Source organism: Chlorocebus sabaeus, chromosome 22, assembly GCF_047675955.1.
Source record: "Chlorocebus sabaeus isolate Y175 chromosome 22, mChlSab1.0.hap1, whole genome shotgun sequence".
NCBI lineage: Eukaryota > Metazoa > Chordata > Mammalia > Primates > Cercopithecidae > Chlorocebus > Chlorocebus sabaeus.
In genome coordinates this window covers 91,227,659-91,244,947 of record NC_132925.1, presented here as the reverse complement: position 1 = coordinate 91,244,947, position 17,289 = coordinate 91,227,659, and the positions used below count along the sequence as shown (strand labels likewise).

Here is a 17,289-nt window from a genome sequence, read left to right as displayed (position 1 = left end):
GGTTGGGGTGAGGAGTCATAGATTGGGACTCACATTTTGTCCATCCGCTCCAGGATCTCCCTGGTTTCCCTTCTCACCCACAGGCCCCCGAACTCCAGGTGCCCCCTAAGAAGAGCAGCTGGCCTGAGACAGACCCTCCCAGTATTTTGCAGGTGCCCCTGTGATCCCCTACACTGCCTCAGGCTCCCCATCACTCCAAAATCCACATCAGAGGTTCCTATCACCCCATGCCTCCCTGCAGGGCCTCCCATCACCCCTTAGCCCCCCTCAGCCTTTCCTATCACCTTCATGCCCACCTCCCATCACCCCGTTACTTCTCTCTGCCAAGACTCACCCGAAGGCCACGCTCGCCTGCTTTTCCAGGCAAACCTGGGTCACCCTGGTGATAGAGAGAAAAGTCATACTGCACAGGGGAGTCAGGATCTAACTCACTCAGGGAGAGGGGACAGAGAAGGGCCTGAGCAGCAGCTGGACAGGAGGCAAGGAGTGGATGGATGGTCTGGTGGAGCCCCAGCCCACTGGGATCCTAGTTCAAGGGTAAAGGATCAGAAACCACAGTGGGAAGAAGTCTCACCGGAGGACCCTCGTCACCTTTCTCTCCAACTTCACCCTGTGAAACATGAGTGTCAGCCCTGGTTTCAAGAACCCCATGATGCTGGCAACAGCCCTACTCCTTTACCCGCCGTGACTCCCCCGACTCCAGCCTCTTACATCTCGTCCTCGGGGGCCAACAGGTCCTGGGGGGCCAGGCCTCCCAGGGTCTCCCTTCTCTCCAGGAGGCCCTGAGTCACCCTGTGGAGGAGGCAAGAGGGAGGTGATGCAGGATGCTCAAAGCAGGCAGTCCTCAAGGGGAGGGGATCTCGGAAGCCTTGAGGTTGCCCAGGGTCATGGGTACTCACTGGGGGTCCTGCTCTGCCAGTAAGGCCAATGGGACCCTGAAGGGAATAGAAGGGGGATAGGATTTAGTCAGGGTCCTACCACCTCATCTCCCTCTGTCACACTCCCCATTCCGACATTGATTCACCCGGTCTCCAGGGTCTCCCTTGGGGCCAGGGTCTCCAGGAAGAACCAAGCCAGGTGGGCCCTGTGGATGGAAGGATAAGAAGTCAGGAAGACAACCTCTACCAACCACCCCCTAAACACTTCCCTTCACGGGCCAGGCGCAGTGGCTCACGCCTATAATCCCAGCACTTTGCGAGGCCGAGACGGGCGGATCACGAGGTCAGGAGATCGAGACCACGGTGAAACCCTGTCTCTACAAAAAATACAAAAAATTAGCCGGGCATGCTGGCGGGCGCCTGTAGTCCCAGCTACTTGGGAGGCTGAGGCAGGAGAATCATTTGAACCCAGGAGGCGGAGCTTGCAGTGAGCCGAGATCCCGCCACTGCACTCCAGCCTGGGCAACAGAGCGAGACTCTGTCTCAAAAAAAAAAAAAACAAAAAAAAACACTTCCCTTCACTTACCCGTTCCCCTTGGACTCCAGTAGCTCCTCTGGGCCCAGCAGACCCCACATCTCCCTGGAGGTGACAAAGACCATCAGTGCTAGTCCCAGGCTCCAGTTAACCCCCTGACCTAGCAAGTCCTATGACCCTCAAGTCCCATACATAGGCCCTATGACCTAGACCTCAACTCTGTAGAAACCTCCCCTTGTCCTATACCAGGCTTACCTTTTCTCCTTTGGGTCCAGCAACAGCAGGTCCCTGAAAACAAACAGGACAGATACAGCTTGGCCCTGCCTTGGGGTTGTATGACCAGTCTTCATTGGAATGGAGGTCACATGGAATTCGAAGTCATATAGCTCAGTCCCCACCCAGAGGTCACAGGGTCACCGCTGATAGCAGGGAAGGGGTTATACGAAATGGACTGACACAAAGAGCTCATGACCTGCATGGTGGTCATGGGGTCACAGGATCACAGCCAGGAGTCTGGAGGCAGGTTCTAGCAGGTGAGCCACAGAGCTCTGAGACTGCTCACGGGCCCAGCACTGTGGAATCACAGCCCAGATAGTGTTCTATAGGAGGATCACTGCTCAAGGGCTGTGCTGTGCTCAGAGCCCCATCCTCTCATCACTCACCACCACTGCAGGGTCCCCAGGACGACCAGGCTCCCCCTGTGGAGAGAGGATAGAAGCAGGGACAGGTCAGGGAGTCACCTTGGAGCCCCAAATCCCAGTGTCCCACCTGCCACACCCCTAGTACAGATAGTACCACCCCCAGTCGAGGACCCACCTTCTCTCCTTGGCGGCCGGTGGGTCCTGGTGGCCCCTGAATGTAGAGAAAGTGGGAGTCCAGGAGGGGAAAGGAAAGGGGAGGGACACACAAAAGTCCCACTGGTGGTCCCACCACAGTCACAGACTCACTTCAGGACCCTCTGCTCCAGGACGTCCAGCAACCCCTGGCAGCCCCTGGAGGAGAGGAAGGGAGGAGCTGTGCAGGTGGGTGGGGATGGGGGATATGGGCAGGGCTAGAGGCTGGGGTGGGGGCTGGAGAGGGGTCAGAGAAGATTGGGATTTAGGTTGGCAGGGGTAGACTTGGCAGGAGGACAGAGACCAGGTCAGTGAAAGTCAAGGTCAGTTCAGCAGGGTCAGAGATTTAAAGCCAGGTCCCTGGGGCTGATGGTTAGAGCCTGTATCAGCAGGGATAAGGGGTCATTGAGGAGGGGTGAGGAGCAGGGGCAGCGGGGGTTAAGGGCAAAAAGCCAAAACCAGAAAGGGCACAGCCAGGTCAGCTGGTATGAGCATTGCAGCCAGTGGGCTTACCCGGGATCCCGCTGGGCCTGGGGGTCCGCGTTCGCCCTGATGGAACAGAAGAGGTCAGAGCTGAGTTGGGCCAGATCCTCTAGGGCCCTTGGAGCCCCCCAGGTTGCACTTACCTTCTCTCCAGCCTCACCCGGGGGCCCTGGAAAGCCCCGGTCACCCTGAAGACAGAGGGTGAGAGAACGACAGAGAGAGAGGGTTGGTGGCGGGCTTGAATGTCAAACCCCAGACCAGGGGTCTCAAACTCCAACCACTCCCTCCAAAACCACAACCTCTGACCTGGAGGGAACTGTTATCTCCTGATCTTCCAGCCTCCCCTAACACCACAGGGAGCCCGGAGTAGCACCCCTCACACCTCAGTCCCCCAACTGGTACTCACTTTGGGGCCAATAGCTCCAGGAGGTCCCCGTGGGCCCTGGAAGGGATTAATTTGGGGGTTCAGAGATTTGCGTTTGGGCATGAGGATGGAGCAGTGGTTGATGATTGAGGTGGGGGCTGGAGCTGTGCCCACCACAGTCAGAACCCCTGGCCCCTCCACTCACTTGCTCACCCGGAGACCCAGGTTGTCCTGGGAGGCCTGGAGCTCCATCCTCAGAGTCACCCTGAAGGAAAAACGCATGGGTGGGAAGACCGAAGGGAGGCCCTGCCCCTAGCACCCAGCCTCCCACCCCAGAACTGGGATATCATCAAGTCAGGCTTCCTACTTTTTCTCCTTTCTCTCCAGGGGGGCCAACGGGGCCTTGGGGTCCAGGGCTTCCAGGAAGACCCTAGGAGGAAGTGAGTAAAAATGTGAGCGAAGAACTATGAAGCCCAGCACCCAACCACTGCCCCAGGAGAGACCCACAGCCCTGAGCAGGGCCCCCAGCAGAGCCTCAAGGCCCACTCACCGGCAGCCCGGGCTCCCCGGGAGCAATGCCACCTTCACCTGGTCCAGGGGGACCCTGGGAGAGAACAGCAGGTCACGGAATGAACAGGGGAATCAGACTCCAAGCCACCCCCAGCACAACCTGTCCCTCACTTACCCGCTCCCCACGATCACCTTTGTCACCCTAGAAAACAGATGATGATCCCATGACCCTGGGCCACACCTCACTCCCAAAGATACTAGGAGGGATGAGGGTCATGGGGTCCAATTGGATTACAAGGATCTTGGGAGAACTGAGGCATCATGGTGAGGATGGGGGTGATCAGAGGGTCACAAGAGCCAGAGGAACTGGTAGGGGTTATGTGGGTTCAAATGGGGTCACCAGGTCTCTGCATCACATGGCACTCATGAGGTTGTCACCTTCATGGCTGTTCCAGGAAGCCCTGGGGGGCCACGGGGTCCTGGGTCCCCCAGTGGTCCACGAGGTCCAGGGGGGCCCTGATGGAGGAGACAAAGTATAAGGTGCAACCCCACAGACCCTCCTCTCACCCCCGCTTGTCAGTCCCCCCACTACCCATCACTCGCCACCACATACCCTGGACTTACCGATGGTCCAGGGTCCCCTTTCCGCCCAGGAAGCCCAGGTCCTTCGCCTCCAGTGACTTGTCCGGGAGCCCCCTGTAGGGACAGAGAGCAGTGGGCAGGATTCAGGATATGGGGGCCTTGAGCTGGAATAAGCCCCTAGACACGTCCAGCTATTCCTATTCACGCCTTAGGCCCTGCACAGGGTCTGGCGTGGGGCAGTCCTGCTCCTCCCTGGGACATCCCGGCTGCCTCCCTTCCCCCTTCACCTACCGACTCCCCCTTTGGGCCTCGAGGTCCTTGCTCTCCCTGAGGACCAAACAGAGCAGAGGGTGGTGCTTGGGCTCAGGCGAGTGTCAGCGTGGGCACTGACCCACCACCCCAGGCTCCCGCCCTGTGGAAAAGCCCTGGGAAGACACTTGGAGAGCAAAGAAGGGAGGGCGCCTTACCGGTTCCCCACGAGGGCCAGGCAACCCTGGAGAGCCCTGCAAATGGAGGCCAGAGGCAGAACAGTCGGAGCCACCCACCCACTCAGGCAGCGCCCACCCTGACCCACAGGGCAAGGCTTGCTCACCTTTAGGCCAGGGGCTCCAGGGGTCCCAGGAGTCCCGGGGCGGCCAGGGCTGCCTGGACGCCCATCTGCTCCAGGGAAGCCCTGAGGAGGTGAAGAGGTCAGGGCAGGAAGGGACCCTCCCCCAAGGCCCCTGGTTTGCTGGAGGGGCCTTACCCCATCAACAAGGGGTCCCCTACCTCACTGGCCCCCAGGTATTATTGGGGGTGGAACAGTGAGGCAGAGAAGTGGCCCCTCAGAGCTGCATGGAGTCCAATTCCAGGCACAAGGGCAGTGACAAGGCAGAGGGCTTCCCTGCCTCTGGGACTTAGAGCTGCTGCTCAGGCTCTGCAGAGGGGCTAGAAGCCCCACTGGCCCTTCTACTTCAGAGTGTCCCCTAAAGTCTCTATGGTGGTTTATAACCTCCAGCTGGGCTTCTAGGAATTTCCAATGATTCTAACTCTGCTTATTCCTTCTCTCTTGTAAAAACCCAGAGAAAGCTTTGAGGAGTGCCTCAGAGAAACCTCGATGGTCCCCACACTCACCCTTTCGCCCTTAGCAATGGCACTTCCAGGGGGCCCCTGGGGGCCAGGAGCACCAGTCCTGCCCTGAGAGAAGAGAGCAGGTTAGGTGGTGATAAGCCAGTCAGGGTGCAGGGACAGATGTGGGGGGCACTCACCGGGAGGCCAGGGTCGCCAGGAGGCCCAACTTGTCCTCTCAGGCCCTAGGAAGGGTGATCAGTGAGACCTGTGCTGCCAACCTCCCCTGCCCCACTGACACCCAACCCACTCTCTATTCCCCGCCCCGCATGGGCACTCACCATTTCTCCAGGTTCCCCCTTCTGGCCCTGGGGAAAGACATGTCAGATGTGGGTCAGAGTGGCTAGCCCCAGGTGCAGCTTCTGCCCACCTCTCGTCGCAGGACTCTTACCTTTGGACAATATACTGGGCAGGGTTCTGGCCGGGGCTGTGGACATAGGGTCTCTTTGAGGTTGAACATTTCTACCAAGAACCCCCAGATCCCTTATTTTCTACCACCCAGTCCCCCAGAGACCTCTTCCAAACCTGAGTAGTGAAGGATGCCTGACACAGGGCTGCGGCCAGACCACTGACTGCCTGGTCCAGGCTTGGCCCATCATCCACGGCGAAAAAGGTCTGGACAGAGTCCATGCCCGGCACCAAGCGACGCAGCTGCTCTGGGTCCGCTCCAGCCATTCCCAACATCACCACTTTAAGCCCTAAGGTGGGGTCCAGTGGCTGCTTGATAGCCCTGTCAGGGCCATCCCTATTCCCAGACCCCTTCCCCATCAGCCTACTCCTTACCAGCAGCCTGGGCCTCACGGATGGGGCTGAATATGTCACCTCTCAAGGGTTCATCCACTAGCAAAACCATCACCCCTGGCACGTGCTGGCGGCGCCCAGGAGCATCTGGTGCCAACACGTATCTGTGAGCTGTGACCACGGCTGTGCCTGGAAGGAAGGACATGTCAGAACCCTGGGGCACCAAGTTCCCAGTGGATAGCCCCAAGAGTCCATGCCTGCTGCAGTCCTCACCCAGGTTGTTGCCACTTGGGTCCATGTAGGGCATGTCACGGATCCTTTGCAAGATAATGCCAAGGTCATAGGAGCCATTCAGGGGGAACAGTGGGGAGGGCCGGTGACTGTAAGACAGCAGGCCAACCTGGGGTGGAGGGAGACACAGAGCCTGAGGAGGATGACAGAGCAGGGATGGGGGTGCACAGAGCCTGGAGAAACACATCAGGCTGTGTGTGACCAAAGCCTGACTATCTATTAGGGAGTCAGCAGTGACGGCAGGATAGGAAGCCAGGCAGCAGGTGAGATCTGGAGCCTGTGGGAGAGCTGGGAGAATGACTGAACCTGTTGGGTGGTCAGGAGATGGTAACTGGCATGGAACCTGGGTGGGGGGCCACAGGGAGAGGTAGGAATCTGGTTGCCCCAGGACCAAACCTGAACCGCCTGTGGCCCAAGAGGCCCAAGTGCCAACACCAGACGCTCCAGGACCCGCCTCGTAGCCTCCGCACGGTGAGCATTGTCTTGAGTGGCATGTGGTAGGAACACCACATCCGCCAGGCCACGGGGACACACTGCAGGAAGGGGAATAAGTTACTGAAGCGAGCAGCCCACCCAGACACACCTTTCTGCCCTTCCCACTATGCCCGCCATACCTGGCGCCTGTGTGATGGATGCCTCAGGACCCTGCACGCCATCCAGGACAGGCGTCAGGGAGAATATGTAAGAGACGCCAGGCTCTAGCCCTGTCACCCGCTGGGAGCTTGAGATCCCTGGAAGAGTCTGCGGGGCCCCAGGCACTTATGCAGGAGAGAGAACTTGATTAAAAATCAGTCTCCACAGAACCCCAACTGCCAGCCCACCCCAACCCTGGCCTCCCCCTCACCCTGGCCAGGGCCTCTGAGTGGCCGCCAGGATAGGATGTAGCTGGATGCCCTGGACACTGGGGTCCAGGCCAAAGTCACCGAGTCGATCGAGGTGTCCACCACACGTAGTTCAGTGCTTGGAACACGAGGTGACTCTGAAGGAGGAATGAAAGATCGAGGATCAGAGGTTGAGTCCTGAGAACCCAGAGGGGAGAGAGGTCTGAGATCCTGGGTCGGGTTTGTCTTATTGAAGCGTCATGAGAGGTCATGCTGGGGTCACCCAGGGTCAGAGGGTGAGGGGTGGGGGTACAGGAGGAGTCACTCAGAGTCGGGGTGCAGGAAGCCAGGGTGGGTCATCAGTAGGGGAGGAGCACGCCAAGGTGAGGCAGGCTTACCAGTGCGCACAGTCACGTCTGCAGAGGGCCCTTCTCCAGCCGGCCCTAGGACACTCAGCCTCACGTGGTACTGTGTGGCTGGCTCCAGCCCGTCCAGGTGATAGCTGTTGAGCTCGGGGCCCAGGACCCGGGACTGTTCTTGGCCACCTGGGGCAGGCGTGAGGGTGGGGGCCAAGAGCATGTGGGAGAGTGACACCTGGGGGCATTAAAGGGCCCGCCCACCTCACTGGCTCTGTTAACTGGGTCCACCCTCCTGACTTCCTCATCTTCACTGACTCTGCCCACTTTATGGACCTTGCCAGACTGACCCTCCATGAACTCATTGATCCCACCCACTTCATTGACTGATCTTACCTACTGTCACTGATCTTGCAGACCCCAAATGACAGACCCCACTCACTGTCACTGTCCTCACCTACCTTGCAGCATCTGCCACAGCCTTGCCCCCATTGGTTCCTAACCTCCTCCCAGGGACACCCCTCACCCTCTGGTTGCCAGCGCAGAAGGAAGCCCTGCACTCCGGGCACCGGTTCCCAGCGCAGCCTCAGCGAGTGCTCCCCGCGCTGCACCACTTGAAGCGTCCCCAGGGCTGGCGGAGCCTCAGGCGCTGGAAAGAAAGCTCAGGAATCAGGGAGGCTCTGCCCCAATGGCCCCTGTGCCAATCCCAGGCCCACCCTGGCACACGCACCCCACCCAGCCAGCCCCTCTGCCTATCCCGGGCTTCACCTTCCCTCCTCTCAGACCCCGCCCCCAAAGGCTCACTACCAATCCTGGTCCTTTCTCCAATCTGGAGCACAAGCCCCGATCCCCAAACCATCCACACCACCCATCCCGAGGCTCTCCAGCTCATGCTCTGCCTACGTGTGGTGACGACAATGGAGACAGGTGTGCCCTCGCGGTCCCCGACAAGTGCAGTCACTCGAACTGAGTAGCTGACTCCACCTTCGAGACCCCGGATCTCTGCAGAGTCTGTGTTTCCTGGGAGTATCTGGTGTCTCATGGGGCCACCTGGCCAGGTGGGCATAGAGCAATGGTTAGGGGTGGGCAGTCCCAGCCAGGAAGGATAGGGGTGGCATCAGGGAGCCATACCTTCACTCCGGCCCCAGGCCAGTCTGTAAGCTGTGGCCCCAGTGACCCCTACCCAGGTGATCCGCAGAACGTCGCTGGAAGCATTGAGGATTTGCAGCCTTGACACACGGCCCACAGGCTCAGGGGCTGGGGACAGAGGCAAGGTAAGGGGGTCTGGCAGAGAACAGAGTGGTAGTGCAAGCATGGTTGACACGGGGGTAATCTGAAAGTCAGTGTGAGGTTAGTATGGACAGGTCACTGTAGACAGCCCTGAGAGGGAGGAGGTCAGTGCCTTGGGGTGGGCAGTGTGGGGCCACCAGGAGGTCACCATGGGTGGACACTTAATCAGTGCGGGGTGGGTCAGTGTGGATAGGACAGTCACTGAGCAGGGGCGTGGAGGCAGCTGGGCAATCAGGAATACTCAGCAGGGCAGGGTAGCTAATTCGGTGTGGCTAGCAGCTGGTCAGGGTCCACTCACCAGTTCTGACAACCACAGAGGCAGGGGGCCCATCCACACCAGCCACATGGGCCCTTACATGCACCGTATACTCAGTATCTGGCTCCAGCCCATCCAGCTCAGCCACCGTGGCCTCCCCAGAAACCAACTGGGATTTCTCTGGGCCTAGGAGCAGGGATGGAGGCAACTCCAGGGCTAGTCAAACTCTGTCCCCCAGAGCCCCACCTGGACCCCCAATAAACCCCAAGCCCCCATTCCACCCTGACCTGCCCCCTCCCAAACCCCAGTCCCCACCGTGGGCTGAGTGCCAGGAAACCCTGTATCCTGTGGCGCCAGGAACCCTGGTCCAGGTAATGGTGACAGATGAGCTGCTGGCCTGAGTCACATGGACTGTCCTCACTGGGCCCAGTGGGTCTAGTGGGGAGAGGTAATGGGGAGTCTGTTGGAGCAGGCAGGAAGGAGTGGGGCTATCTGATACTGATAGTGGAAGGCGATGAGAGTCTAACAGAAGACAGGAATCTGATAGAGGAGATGGTGAATAGGTCCAGTGGAGAAGTGGGGAGATGGAGGTTTTAGGAGGCAGTGAGGGGGTCTGATGGAGGAGAAAGTGTAAATCTCAGAGGAGATTTGGGTCCAGCAAAAAAGGGGTGGGGGTCTGAGGGCTGAGGTGGTGGAAATTTGAGGGCAAAGACTGTGGGAGTCTTAGGGGAGAAGCAGGGGAATCTGAAGATGGGAAGGGCTTAAGGGGAGACAGCTGAAACTAAAGGGGAAGCAGAGTCTCTGAGGGAGGAGGGAGTAGGAATCTGAAGGGGGAGGCAGGAGTTCTGGGGAGTAGCAAGGGTCTGCAAGGGGAGGCATGGGGGTCTGAAAGAGCAATGGAGGCAGAGAGTCAAGGGACGGGGGCAGGCCCTGACCTGTTCGAGCCACGATGACCGCAGCAGGGCCCTCCTCTCTCCCTCGCAGTACAGACACAGCCACCTGGTAGGTGGTTCCAGGCTGCAGCCCTGTGATGTCTGTGACAGTAGAGTCTGGGGGCAGTGTCTGGCTGGACTCTGGACCTGAGGTCAGAGGGAAATGCTGGCATGGCTCCTGCCTGTCCCCTCCGGCCCCCATACCCTCATTGGTCCCTTCAGCAGTCCCCCCACACACCCCACACTGACCACTGCCTGTGCTCCAGCTAATCCGAAATCCACTGGCTCGAGGGACGGGTCCCCAGGCCACCCTCACTCTCGTAGCATCTGACACCACAACCCGCAGCCCTGGAACAGCAAGTGGGGTTTCCAGCTCTAGGGGTTAAACACAGAGGTCAGAGGTCAGAACCAGGACCAGAGTGAGGCAGACAGCTGTCCTCCACAAGCTTCCTGTAGTGCTCACCCCGGCGGACAGTGAGGACACTGGCACTGCCCTCACGGGGACCCACTCGAGCAGACACCCGCACAGTGTAGCTAAGCCCAGCCTGAACGTCATCCAAGTCGAACGCTGTCTGACTCCCGGGAAGCATCAGGATCCGCTCAACCCCTAAGAGAGAAGTCAGCGTAGGTGGGCAGGGGTCAAAAAGAGACAGGGACGTGGGATGACGGCAGTGATGGACAGGGACACACAGCGAGAAAGGCCATGGAGGTGGGGATGTGGGGTGGTGGGGACCAGAGAGATGGGATATGGCTGAAAAAAGTGAATGCAAGACAAGGACATAGGATGAAAGGGGCCAGTGATGGCAGGGACACTGGAGGACAGGGGTCCGTGGGATGCTGGCATGTAGGATGACAGGAGCCAGTGGACTGCAGTGAGAACTGATGAGCTGTTGACAGACACTGACGTGGGATGGCAGAAGTCGGTGCTGGATGGGGACATGCAATGAGAGGTTGGTGTACAGTGGTCACCACTAGGGTCACAGAAAGGCAGGTGATTGAGTTTGTGGCTGTGCAGAGTCGCAAGCCATGGACAGGGGTGTGGGGCAGGGAGGAGATTGGCTGGGGCAGGGTAGGGGCGGACACACCCTGTGACTTCAGGGCTCAGTGCCATCCTGGGAAGCATATGGATAAGGAGATGGAGGAGACTGTAGGGACCCAGGTGTGGAAGGAGAGGGCTGGAGGTACACTCAGACCCCTCAGGCTGGAACTTCAGTGTGTGTGGTGGGGGTGCTGGCTGTGTCCACCTTACCCTGGGTGCTGCGCACAATGATGCGGTACTGGGTGGCACCGGGGACTGGGCTCCAGGACACTCGCACCCGCTGCCCGGGCAGCTCCGTGGCTTGCAGGTCCATCACAGGGCCCACAGGCAGCTCTGGTCCTGTTGGAGAGCACAGCATAGAGGCAGCATGGGGCTCCGACACCTCCCCCACTCACTGGCCCAGCCCACAAAGCCCTCACCAGTGGGAACCACGGTTGCAGGGGTGGCCACCTCGTGGCCCTCCAGCAGAGTGTAGAGTGTGAGGCGGTACTCTGTGCCCGGCTGCAGCCCATCCAACTGGTAGCGGGTCACATCAGAGGGCAGCACTACCTTCTGTGGTGGCTCCAAGCCTGCAAGATGACAGGGTCAGGCCAGCTGACGCCATGCCCTGACCCTTGCCTGTCCATCCCTTCCCCGACACTGACCAGTCTCACGCCGCCATTCCAACCGGTAGCCACGGGCCTCAGGCACCAAGTTCCAGGAAAGGAGGATGGATGTGGGGCCCAGGATGACCGGGCGCAGGGTCTGCTCAACAGAAGCGTCTGCCCAGGGCACATGGGATGTCAGTGGCCTCCGGTCCTTGCCCTGCCTGCCCGTCCCAGCCTGATGAAAGTGCCCAGCCTTCTCACCAGTGCGAGCCGTCAGGGAAGCGGCAGGCCCCACACTGTGGCCAAACAGGGTGCTCATGGTCACCTCATAGTCTGTGCCAGGCTCCAAGTCGCGCAGCAACACTGAACCTTGCCCAGGGCCCAGCTCCTGCTGCTGTGTGGGCCCACCTGCATGGGGGGCACCAAGAGGCCAGTGGGCCTTGCAGACACAGGACTCTACAGTTTTGTCTGAGGTGCAGGGACTCCCCTTAGCCCACATCTATCACTCACCACTGAGGACCCGCCATGTCACACGGTAGCCAGTGGCACCTGACACACTCCGCCAGGCCACCAGGAGGCTGTGGGCTGTGGTATTCTGGATGGTCAGTTCCGGCCCCTCCAGGGCAGCTGGGGGAGAGTCCCACCAGGGATTCATGGAGTCAGGAGTGGGAGGGGGTACTGGGGTGGGGAGTTAGGTGAATGGGGTCAGAGGCTGGCAGAATTGCTCACTGGTCCGAGCTGTCCCGCTCACCGCCTCCCCGATGCTGTTGGCGTAGAGGGCAACCACAGTCACTTGGTACTCAGTCAGTGGCCGGAGACCCTGCAGCCACACGCTGGTCTCACCAGCTGGGATGTTCACCTGCCCAGGGCCAGAGGTCACTTTATCTTGCCCAGCCAAGTCCCCAGCCACCACTTATCACTCCTGACATCCTACCTCCTGCCGCTCGCTCGGCAGTGGCTGTCCCAGCCCCGTCAAAGGAGTATACTGGACCTTGTAGCCAGTCACAGGGCCACTGGCCGCTGTCCACTGTACTCTCAAGGATTGGCTGCTTGGTTCAGACAGCACCAGGTCTCGTGGAGCAGAGGTTGAGTCATCCGCTGGGAATGGGGGATCAGGGGATCAGGCAGGAGGATTGGGGTGGGCATGTATGGTGCAGAGTTGGGGTTAGGGTCAGGAGCACATAGGATGGAATCAGCATTCCCAAGTGGGGGTTGGGGTCCAGGGTCTAGGTCGGGGCACACCATGTAGGCAGGAACTCACGAGGCTGGGTCACAGGCACGCCACCAGCAGTTGTGCACACTCTCCGGGAAACGAGGGGGAGTAGTGTCCTCAAGATGCTGAAGTCATTGACGAAGAAGAAGAAGTCACTGGTGGGCTGTGAGGCAACTCGCTTCAGCTCCTCAGGGTCGGCATTCTTGATCCCTGAAGTGACAACCAGTCAGGACTCAGTCACCCACATGCTCTCTGACCACTCCCACTCCCCAGCTGACCTGTCATCCCTGCTCGGTCCTTACCCACAGCAAACAGCTTGACCCCCTGACCCTTCAGCTTTTGGGCAGCTGTGTCCACCAGGTCCTGGGACTTCCCATCTGTGATCAGGATGCAGACCTGGGACAGGTGCAGGGGTCAAATCATGGCTCCCCTGAACACTTCATTTGGGGTCATCTTGGGAGGCATGGAAGGGGTAAGGATCACCTTGGGGACACCAGGTCGGGCCAGCTGGGGCAGGAAGACACGGTCAGCCACATGGAGAATTGCAGCCCCTGTGCGAGTGTTGCCCCCTTTGTAGCTGAGCTCACGGATGGCGCGGATCACATCACCCCCAGAGCCAAGTGCATCCAGGCTGAACTCTGTCCTGTTGGAGGGTAGGGGTGGCAACAGGCTAGGACTCAGGATCTCTTCTGGCCCTGGCCTTGAGGAGGCCTCTAGGGTGAGGGTTATGGGTATCAGGCTCTCTTGAGAGGTTCCTTCATTCTGTGATTCTCCACATCCACTTTCCTCTGGAACCCCCAGGTTAACAAACTCCCCAGGGGCTCCTTTGTGCACCATCTGCAGCTGGGCCTGGGCAGGCCTGAAGGAGCCCTTAGGGGCTCACAGTCTGTGGGAAACAAGATGCTGCTTAATTAAATAATTGCAAGAGGAGGGGTCCAGATGTAGGAAAGTGGATGCTGGCCAGATGGAGCACCTCTAGTGAACGGCTGCAGGGGTTAAGGGGCTAGAACATGAAGAGTCCAACAGGCATGGGGGCCCCCTCCTGGGCTCCTCATCTCCAGCTCAGGAAACACAGCCTGTCTTGCACCTTCCTGTCTTGCAATAGCCTGGAGGTGCTTCAGGGCATGAAGATTCTACCTAGGGAATCCTTACCTCTGTCTCCAGAGGAGGTCCTGGCTAGGGGGTCTCTAGGTTCCCCAAAACTTGTTTCCGGAAAGACCCGGTCTGAGGTTTCCGGGGTCTCCTCCCTTCCTGGGGAAGGGGTCTTGGTGGGATCCCGTGGTCCCCAGCCCCCAGGGCCGCTACTCACCGTGGGTCATCACTGTACTGCACTGTGGCAAAGCGCACACCCTGTGCACTGGCTGCTCCAGAGAAAGGCAGCACCAGCCCTTCGAGAAAGCTGCGGACCTCGCGGAAATTGCTGCGGCCAATGGATGAGGAGCCATCCAGTAAGAACACAATGTCAGCGGCGTAAAGGCGCGTGCAGGTCACTGGGGCGGGCAGAAGAGATCAGGGCCTCTTCTGGGAGGCCAACCACCCGCCTCCCCGCACGGTGGCCTTGCTGGGACTCGGGATGGTGGGGAGAGTAGGCCTCATCTTATGCAAACCAGGGCTGAGTCGGCCTGAGCCTGGGGGCCTTGGAGGGAGTCGAGCTGGGTGGGTCCCAGAGCAGACTCCCGCGGGGGGGTTGGGGTGTGCGGGGGAGGGAGAGTCGCCAGCACGGGTGTGGACTAAGGGACTGAGGTCAGCCTCTAGGGGCCGGCGCGGATTGACATAAGGCAGGGGACCCCGCGTGCATCCAGGGAGCCAGAATTTGAGTCGGAACAGGATAGGAGGCAGTTTAGGGAACCCAGCACCGACCGCGGAGGGTTCGGGGAGTCCCAGAATTGGGAGGAATCCTCGGGCAGTCGCGGAGTTGGCTGGGTTGTGGGCGGGGGGGTGTCGGGGATGAAAGCCGAGTGGAGCGGAGGGTGACACGGTGCAGTGCCCCAGGCCGGGTCCTCCCTTGCGGTACCCCGGGCCGGGTCCTCCCTTGCGGTGCCCACCTCTCTCCCTGTGCTGGGCTCGCACTCGGGGCGCCCCTGCCAGGATCCCGGCGCAGAGCGCGGCCACCAGAAGCCGCAGCCTCATCCTAGTCGGTAGAAGCAGTCAGCTAGGACCCCCGCCTCTGCCCCTTGCTCCCCTGCGGTCTTGGCGGGTCCGAGCCCAGCGCCCCTCCAGCCTGAGTCCTGGTCTTGCCTGCGCGTCCGCCCGCTCCCGCCGCCGCCGCTGCAGTCCCGCGGGCAGAGCAGAGAAAAGTCCCTGATCTCGGGGGGCGGAGCGGCAGGCGGGGACCCAGGCACCCGCCCTCACCCACATCCCTGAGAGGTCGCCGCCCCCACCACCCCTCCCCCAGACAAACGATATGACGCACTTAACTATAAACCCACCGACCCCCCTTGGCTTCTGGGAATTTCCCAGAAGGTTCTCCATGGACAGATGCTGAGGGAGTACCCCTAACTCCATCTAAGGTCACAGGTCTTGGCTGCTTTAGGTCAATCACAGTGACCAGGCTGAGGAGTGGACAGGTTCCTGCAGGGCCACAAGGCAGCAGCGCCGTGGGGGGTGGGGGCTGCAGCTGAGGATGACTCACCCCCAATCCGGTGGGGGTGCCCAGACAAGCCCTCAGGCCATGGGTCCCGCCGGCCACTCCTGTGATTCAGCCATCTGTCTGGTGGGCCTCCTGGGCCCCACCCCAATCTCCTTGACAGGAGAGAAGCCCTGGCAAATGAGTGACTCTGGGCCTGTCTTAGGGAAACCAAGGTCCCGTTGGCCTAGATCCAAGTAACTCACCCTGTCTTTGTAGGGGATAAGCCAGAAGGAGGAGAGAACCTGTGTCATGCTTATGCATACGTCCCAGTGTCCCACACCCTCTACCATGTCCCAGGCAGATGCAATCCAGCTGTGCCTGAAGGGAGGGGGCCGCCCATCTGTGGAGAGCGGGACCACCCACAGTGACAGCTCATCTCTCAGGAATCCAGCCCTCCATGCCCCAGGCCGGGTCCCCCTACCTACGTGTCCTCACCCATAGGCATCCCCTCCTTCCATCTACTTTTCTTGCAGGTCCCTGCCACCCATCTCCCCCACCAGGCCGAGGTCTCCTTGGGCCCCTTCCTCCTTTCCTCATTGCCCTCATGGTACCTGTAGCTTCTGGCTTCATAACTGCCTGCTACCTTACTCCTCTCCCCTTACCCAGGCTGACTTCCCACCCTCCCCGAGCTGGGCTTCTGAGGCTGTGGACAGTCCAACACACCAGACCAGGGCCACTGTCCCAAGGAGGTGGGACTTTGTATATGCGTATATGCGTAGATGGGTGACACTAAGGCAGAGAGGCACCCCTAAGAAGGGCAGGCCTCCATCTGGGTCCTGCTCCCCCTTTTTTTCCTGCTAATCCTGAATAACTCTGGGCAGCCCAGAAAGCACATCTACACTCACCAAGGCCACTGGGCCCCTTCTAATATGCCCAGCCCCACAGCCTGAGGACTCTGGTGTGGCCAGAGCTGGAGGCAGTGAAGACCATCCATGCTGCCTGCTTTCCTATTGCCCAAGGAAGGCTGGGGCTATTCCTTATTACTGACCCCCGAAACTATCCTGGGGCACAGTGCTGTGACCCCATGGGGCCTAGAACCTTATTCCCAGGTCAGGGTCTCCTCAACCATGTCCCAGGACCCCCCATCCCTGCAAGGTGTGCTCCAGGTGAGGGCTGCAGAGAACCACATATGTTCTCATCACACGAGCAGCCCCTTCCCCCTAAGACTGTCACTTCCTCCTGCACAGCCAGGGTGGGCAAGAGCAGGCCAGTGGCACAGACAGTACAGTACAGACATATGTGCACACGTGGGCCAGCCTTAGGGGAGACAGGAGGCCCAGCTGGGAGGGTGGGTGCTCAGGCAAACCTCATCAGAATTGAGCAACTCCCAAAAGAAAGGACAGGTTGCTATGAGAGATTCTCTCAAAGGGTGCTGGGAGAGGCTGTTGGGAAGGTAGGAGTAAGGTTGGAATGACTACATGTCTGGAGCTCCTATGAGGCTTATGAGCAGGAGTGTGGCCCTCTGAGGCCCCAGCTCTGGCCTCCTGGGAGGCACACAGCCTAGGGCACAGCCCCAGAGGCCAGTACCTATCTGCAATCCCATCAGGGCAGTGGAGCCCCCAGAGCACATCTTTCTCCCTCCCAAGCTTCCCTGAACATTTCCTTCCCTGGCCTCAGTCATTACCTCTCCCAATCTGTTTCCAACCAGGGCCTCTTTATCAGGTCCCAGCCCCACACATCCCACTGTGCCCTGGACACCACCAAACTCCTCACTGGACTATGGAAGATTACCCTCCTCCAATCCACTCCTGCCCCTGAGTCTCCCAGCCCTGCTGGGAATGTAGTCCTCTTTGTGTCCCCTGCAGCTGGCTCCAGCTCTTATGTGGCCATGACCTCTGCTCT

The 17,289-nt window shown here is 59.8% G+C and overlaps 1 protein-coding gene across 3 annotated transcripts in view; it reads right to left on the bottom strand.

Moving 5' to 3' along the window:
* COL7A1 (collagen type VII alpha 1 chain) overlaps window positions 1–15,100 on the bottom strand; it is a 32,181-nt gene extending 17,081 nt beyond the window's left edge. For 2 of the 3 annotated variants that reach the window (XM_073010236.1, XM_073010237.1), the window contains exons 1-54: window positions 14,864–15,100; window positions 14,128–14,308; window positions 13,302–13,461; window positions 13,121–13,214; window positions 12,867–13,028; window positions 12,540–12,703; window positions 12,335–12,464; window positions 12,116–12,232; window positions 11,867–12,013; window positions 11,663–11,779; window positions 11,438–11,587; window positions 11,229–11,357; window positions 10,443–10,586; window positions 10,229–10,354; window positions 9,983–10,126; window positions 9,363–9,482; window positions 9,090–9,233; window positions 8,633–8,758; window positions 8,405–8,551; window positions 8,028–8,150; window positions 7,544–7,690; window positions 7,169–7,303; window positions 6,939–7,082; window positions 6,721–6,857; window positions 6,307–6,433; window positions 6,076–6,222; window positions 5,818–5,990; window positions 5,684–5,719; window positions 5,574–5,600; window positions 5,433–5,477; window positions 5,299–5,361; window positions 4,778–4,858; window positions 4,653–4,688; window positions 4,477–4,512; window positions 4,228–4,299; window positions 4,042–4,119; window positions 3,779–3,805; window positions 3,644–3,697; window positions 3,461–3,523; window positions 3,299–3,358; window positions 3,136–3,171; window positions 2,873–2,917; window positions 2,760–2,795; window positions 2,361–2,405; window positions 2,230–2,265; window positions 2,076–2,111; window positions 1,669–1,701; window positions 1,465–1,518; window positions 1,025–1,084; window positions 900–935; window positions 712–792; window positions 575–610; window positions 335–379; window positions 34–105 (exon numbers count right to left, since the gene is read on the bottom strand). In XM_073010236.1, the coding sequence (XP_072866337.1) occupies window positions 34–105; window positions 335–379; window positions 575–610; window positions 712–792; window positions 900–935; window positions 1,025–1,084; window positions 1,465–1,518; window positions 1,669–1,701; window positions 2,076–2,111; window positions 2,230–2,265; window positions 2,361–2,405; window positions 2,760–2,795; window positions 2,873–2,917; window positions 3,136–3,171; window positions 3,299–3,358; window positions 3,461–3,523; window positions 3,644–3,697; window positions 3,779–3,805; window positions 4,042–4,119; window positions 4,228–4,299; window positions 4,477–4,512; window positions 4,653–4,688; window positions 4,778–4,858; window positions 5,299–5,361; window positions 5,433–5,477; window positions 5,574–5,600; window positions 5,684–5,719; window positions 5,818–5,990; window positions 6,076–6,222; window positions 6,307–6,433; window positions 6,721–6,857; window positions 6,939–7,082; window positions 7,169–7,303; window positions 7,544–7,690; window positions 8,028–8,150; window positions 8,405–8,551; window positions 8,633–8,758; window positions 9,090–9,233; window positions 9,363–9,482; window positions 9,983–10,126; window positions 10,229–10,354; window positions 10,443–10,586; window positions 11,229–11,357; window positions 11,438–11,587; window positions 11,663–11,779; window positions 11,867–12,013; window positions 12,116–12,232; window positions 12,335–12,464; window positions 12,540–12,703; window positions 12,867–13,028; window positions 13,121–13,214; window positions 13,302–13,461; window positions 14,128–14,308; window positions 14,864–14,948 (5,049 nt within the window). In that variant the 5' untranslated portion in view covers window positions 14,949–15,100. The remainder of the gene's footprint in view (window positions 1–33; window positions 106–334; window positions 380–574; window positions 611–711; window positions 793–899; window positions 936–1,024; window positions 1,085–1,464; window positions 1,519–1,668; window positions 1,702–2,075; window positions 2,112–2,229; window positions 2,266–2,360; window positions 2,406–2,759; window positions 2,796–2,872; window positions 2,918–3,135; window positions 3,172–3,298; window positions 3,359–3,460; window positions 3,524–3,643; window positions 3,698–3,778; window positions 3,806–4,041; window positions 4,120–4,227; window positions 4,300–4,476; window positions 4,513–4,652; window positions 4,689–4,777; window positions 4,859–5,298; window positions 5,362–5,432; window positions 5,478–5,573; window positions 5,601–5,683; window positions 5,720–5,817; window positions 5,991–6,075; window positions 6,223–6,306; window positions 6,434–6,720; window positions 6,858–6,938; window positions 7,083–7,168; window positions 7,304–7,543; window positions 7,691–8,027; window positions 8,151–8,404; window positions 8,552–8,632; window positions 8,759–9,089; window positions 9,234–9,362; window positions 9,483–9,982; window positions 10,127–10,228; window positions 10,355–10,442; window positions 10,587–11,228; window positions 11,358–11,437; window positions 11,588–11,662; window positions 11,780–11,866; window positions 12,014–12,115; window positions 12,233–12,334; window positions 12,465–12,539; window positions 12,704–12,866; window positions 13,029–13,120; window positions 13,215–13,301; window positions 13,462–14,127; window positions 14,309–14,863) is intronic. The other variant, XM_073010235.1, reaches the window with a different exon arrangement.
* Window positions 15,101–17,289: the final 2,189 nt, after the last annotated feature.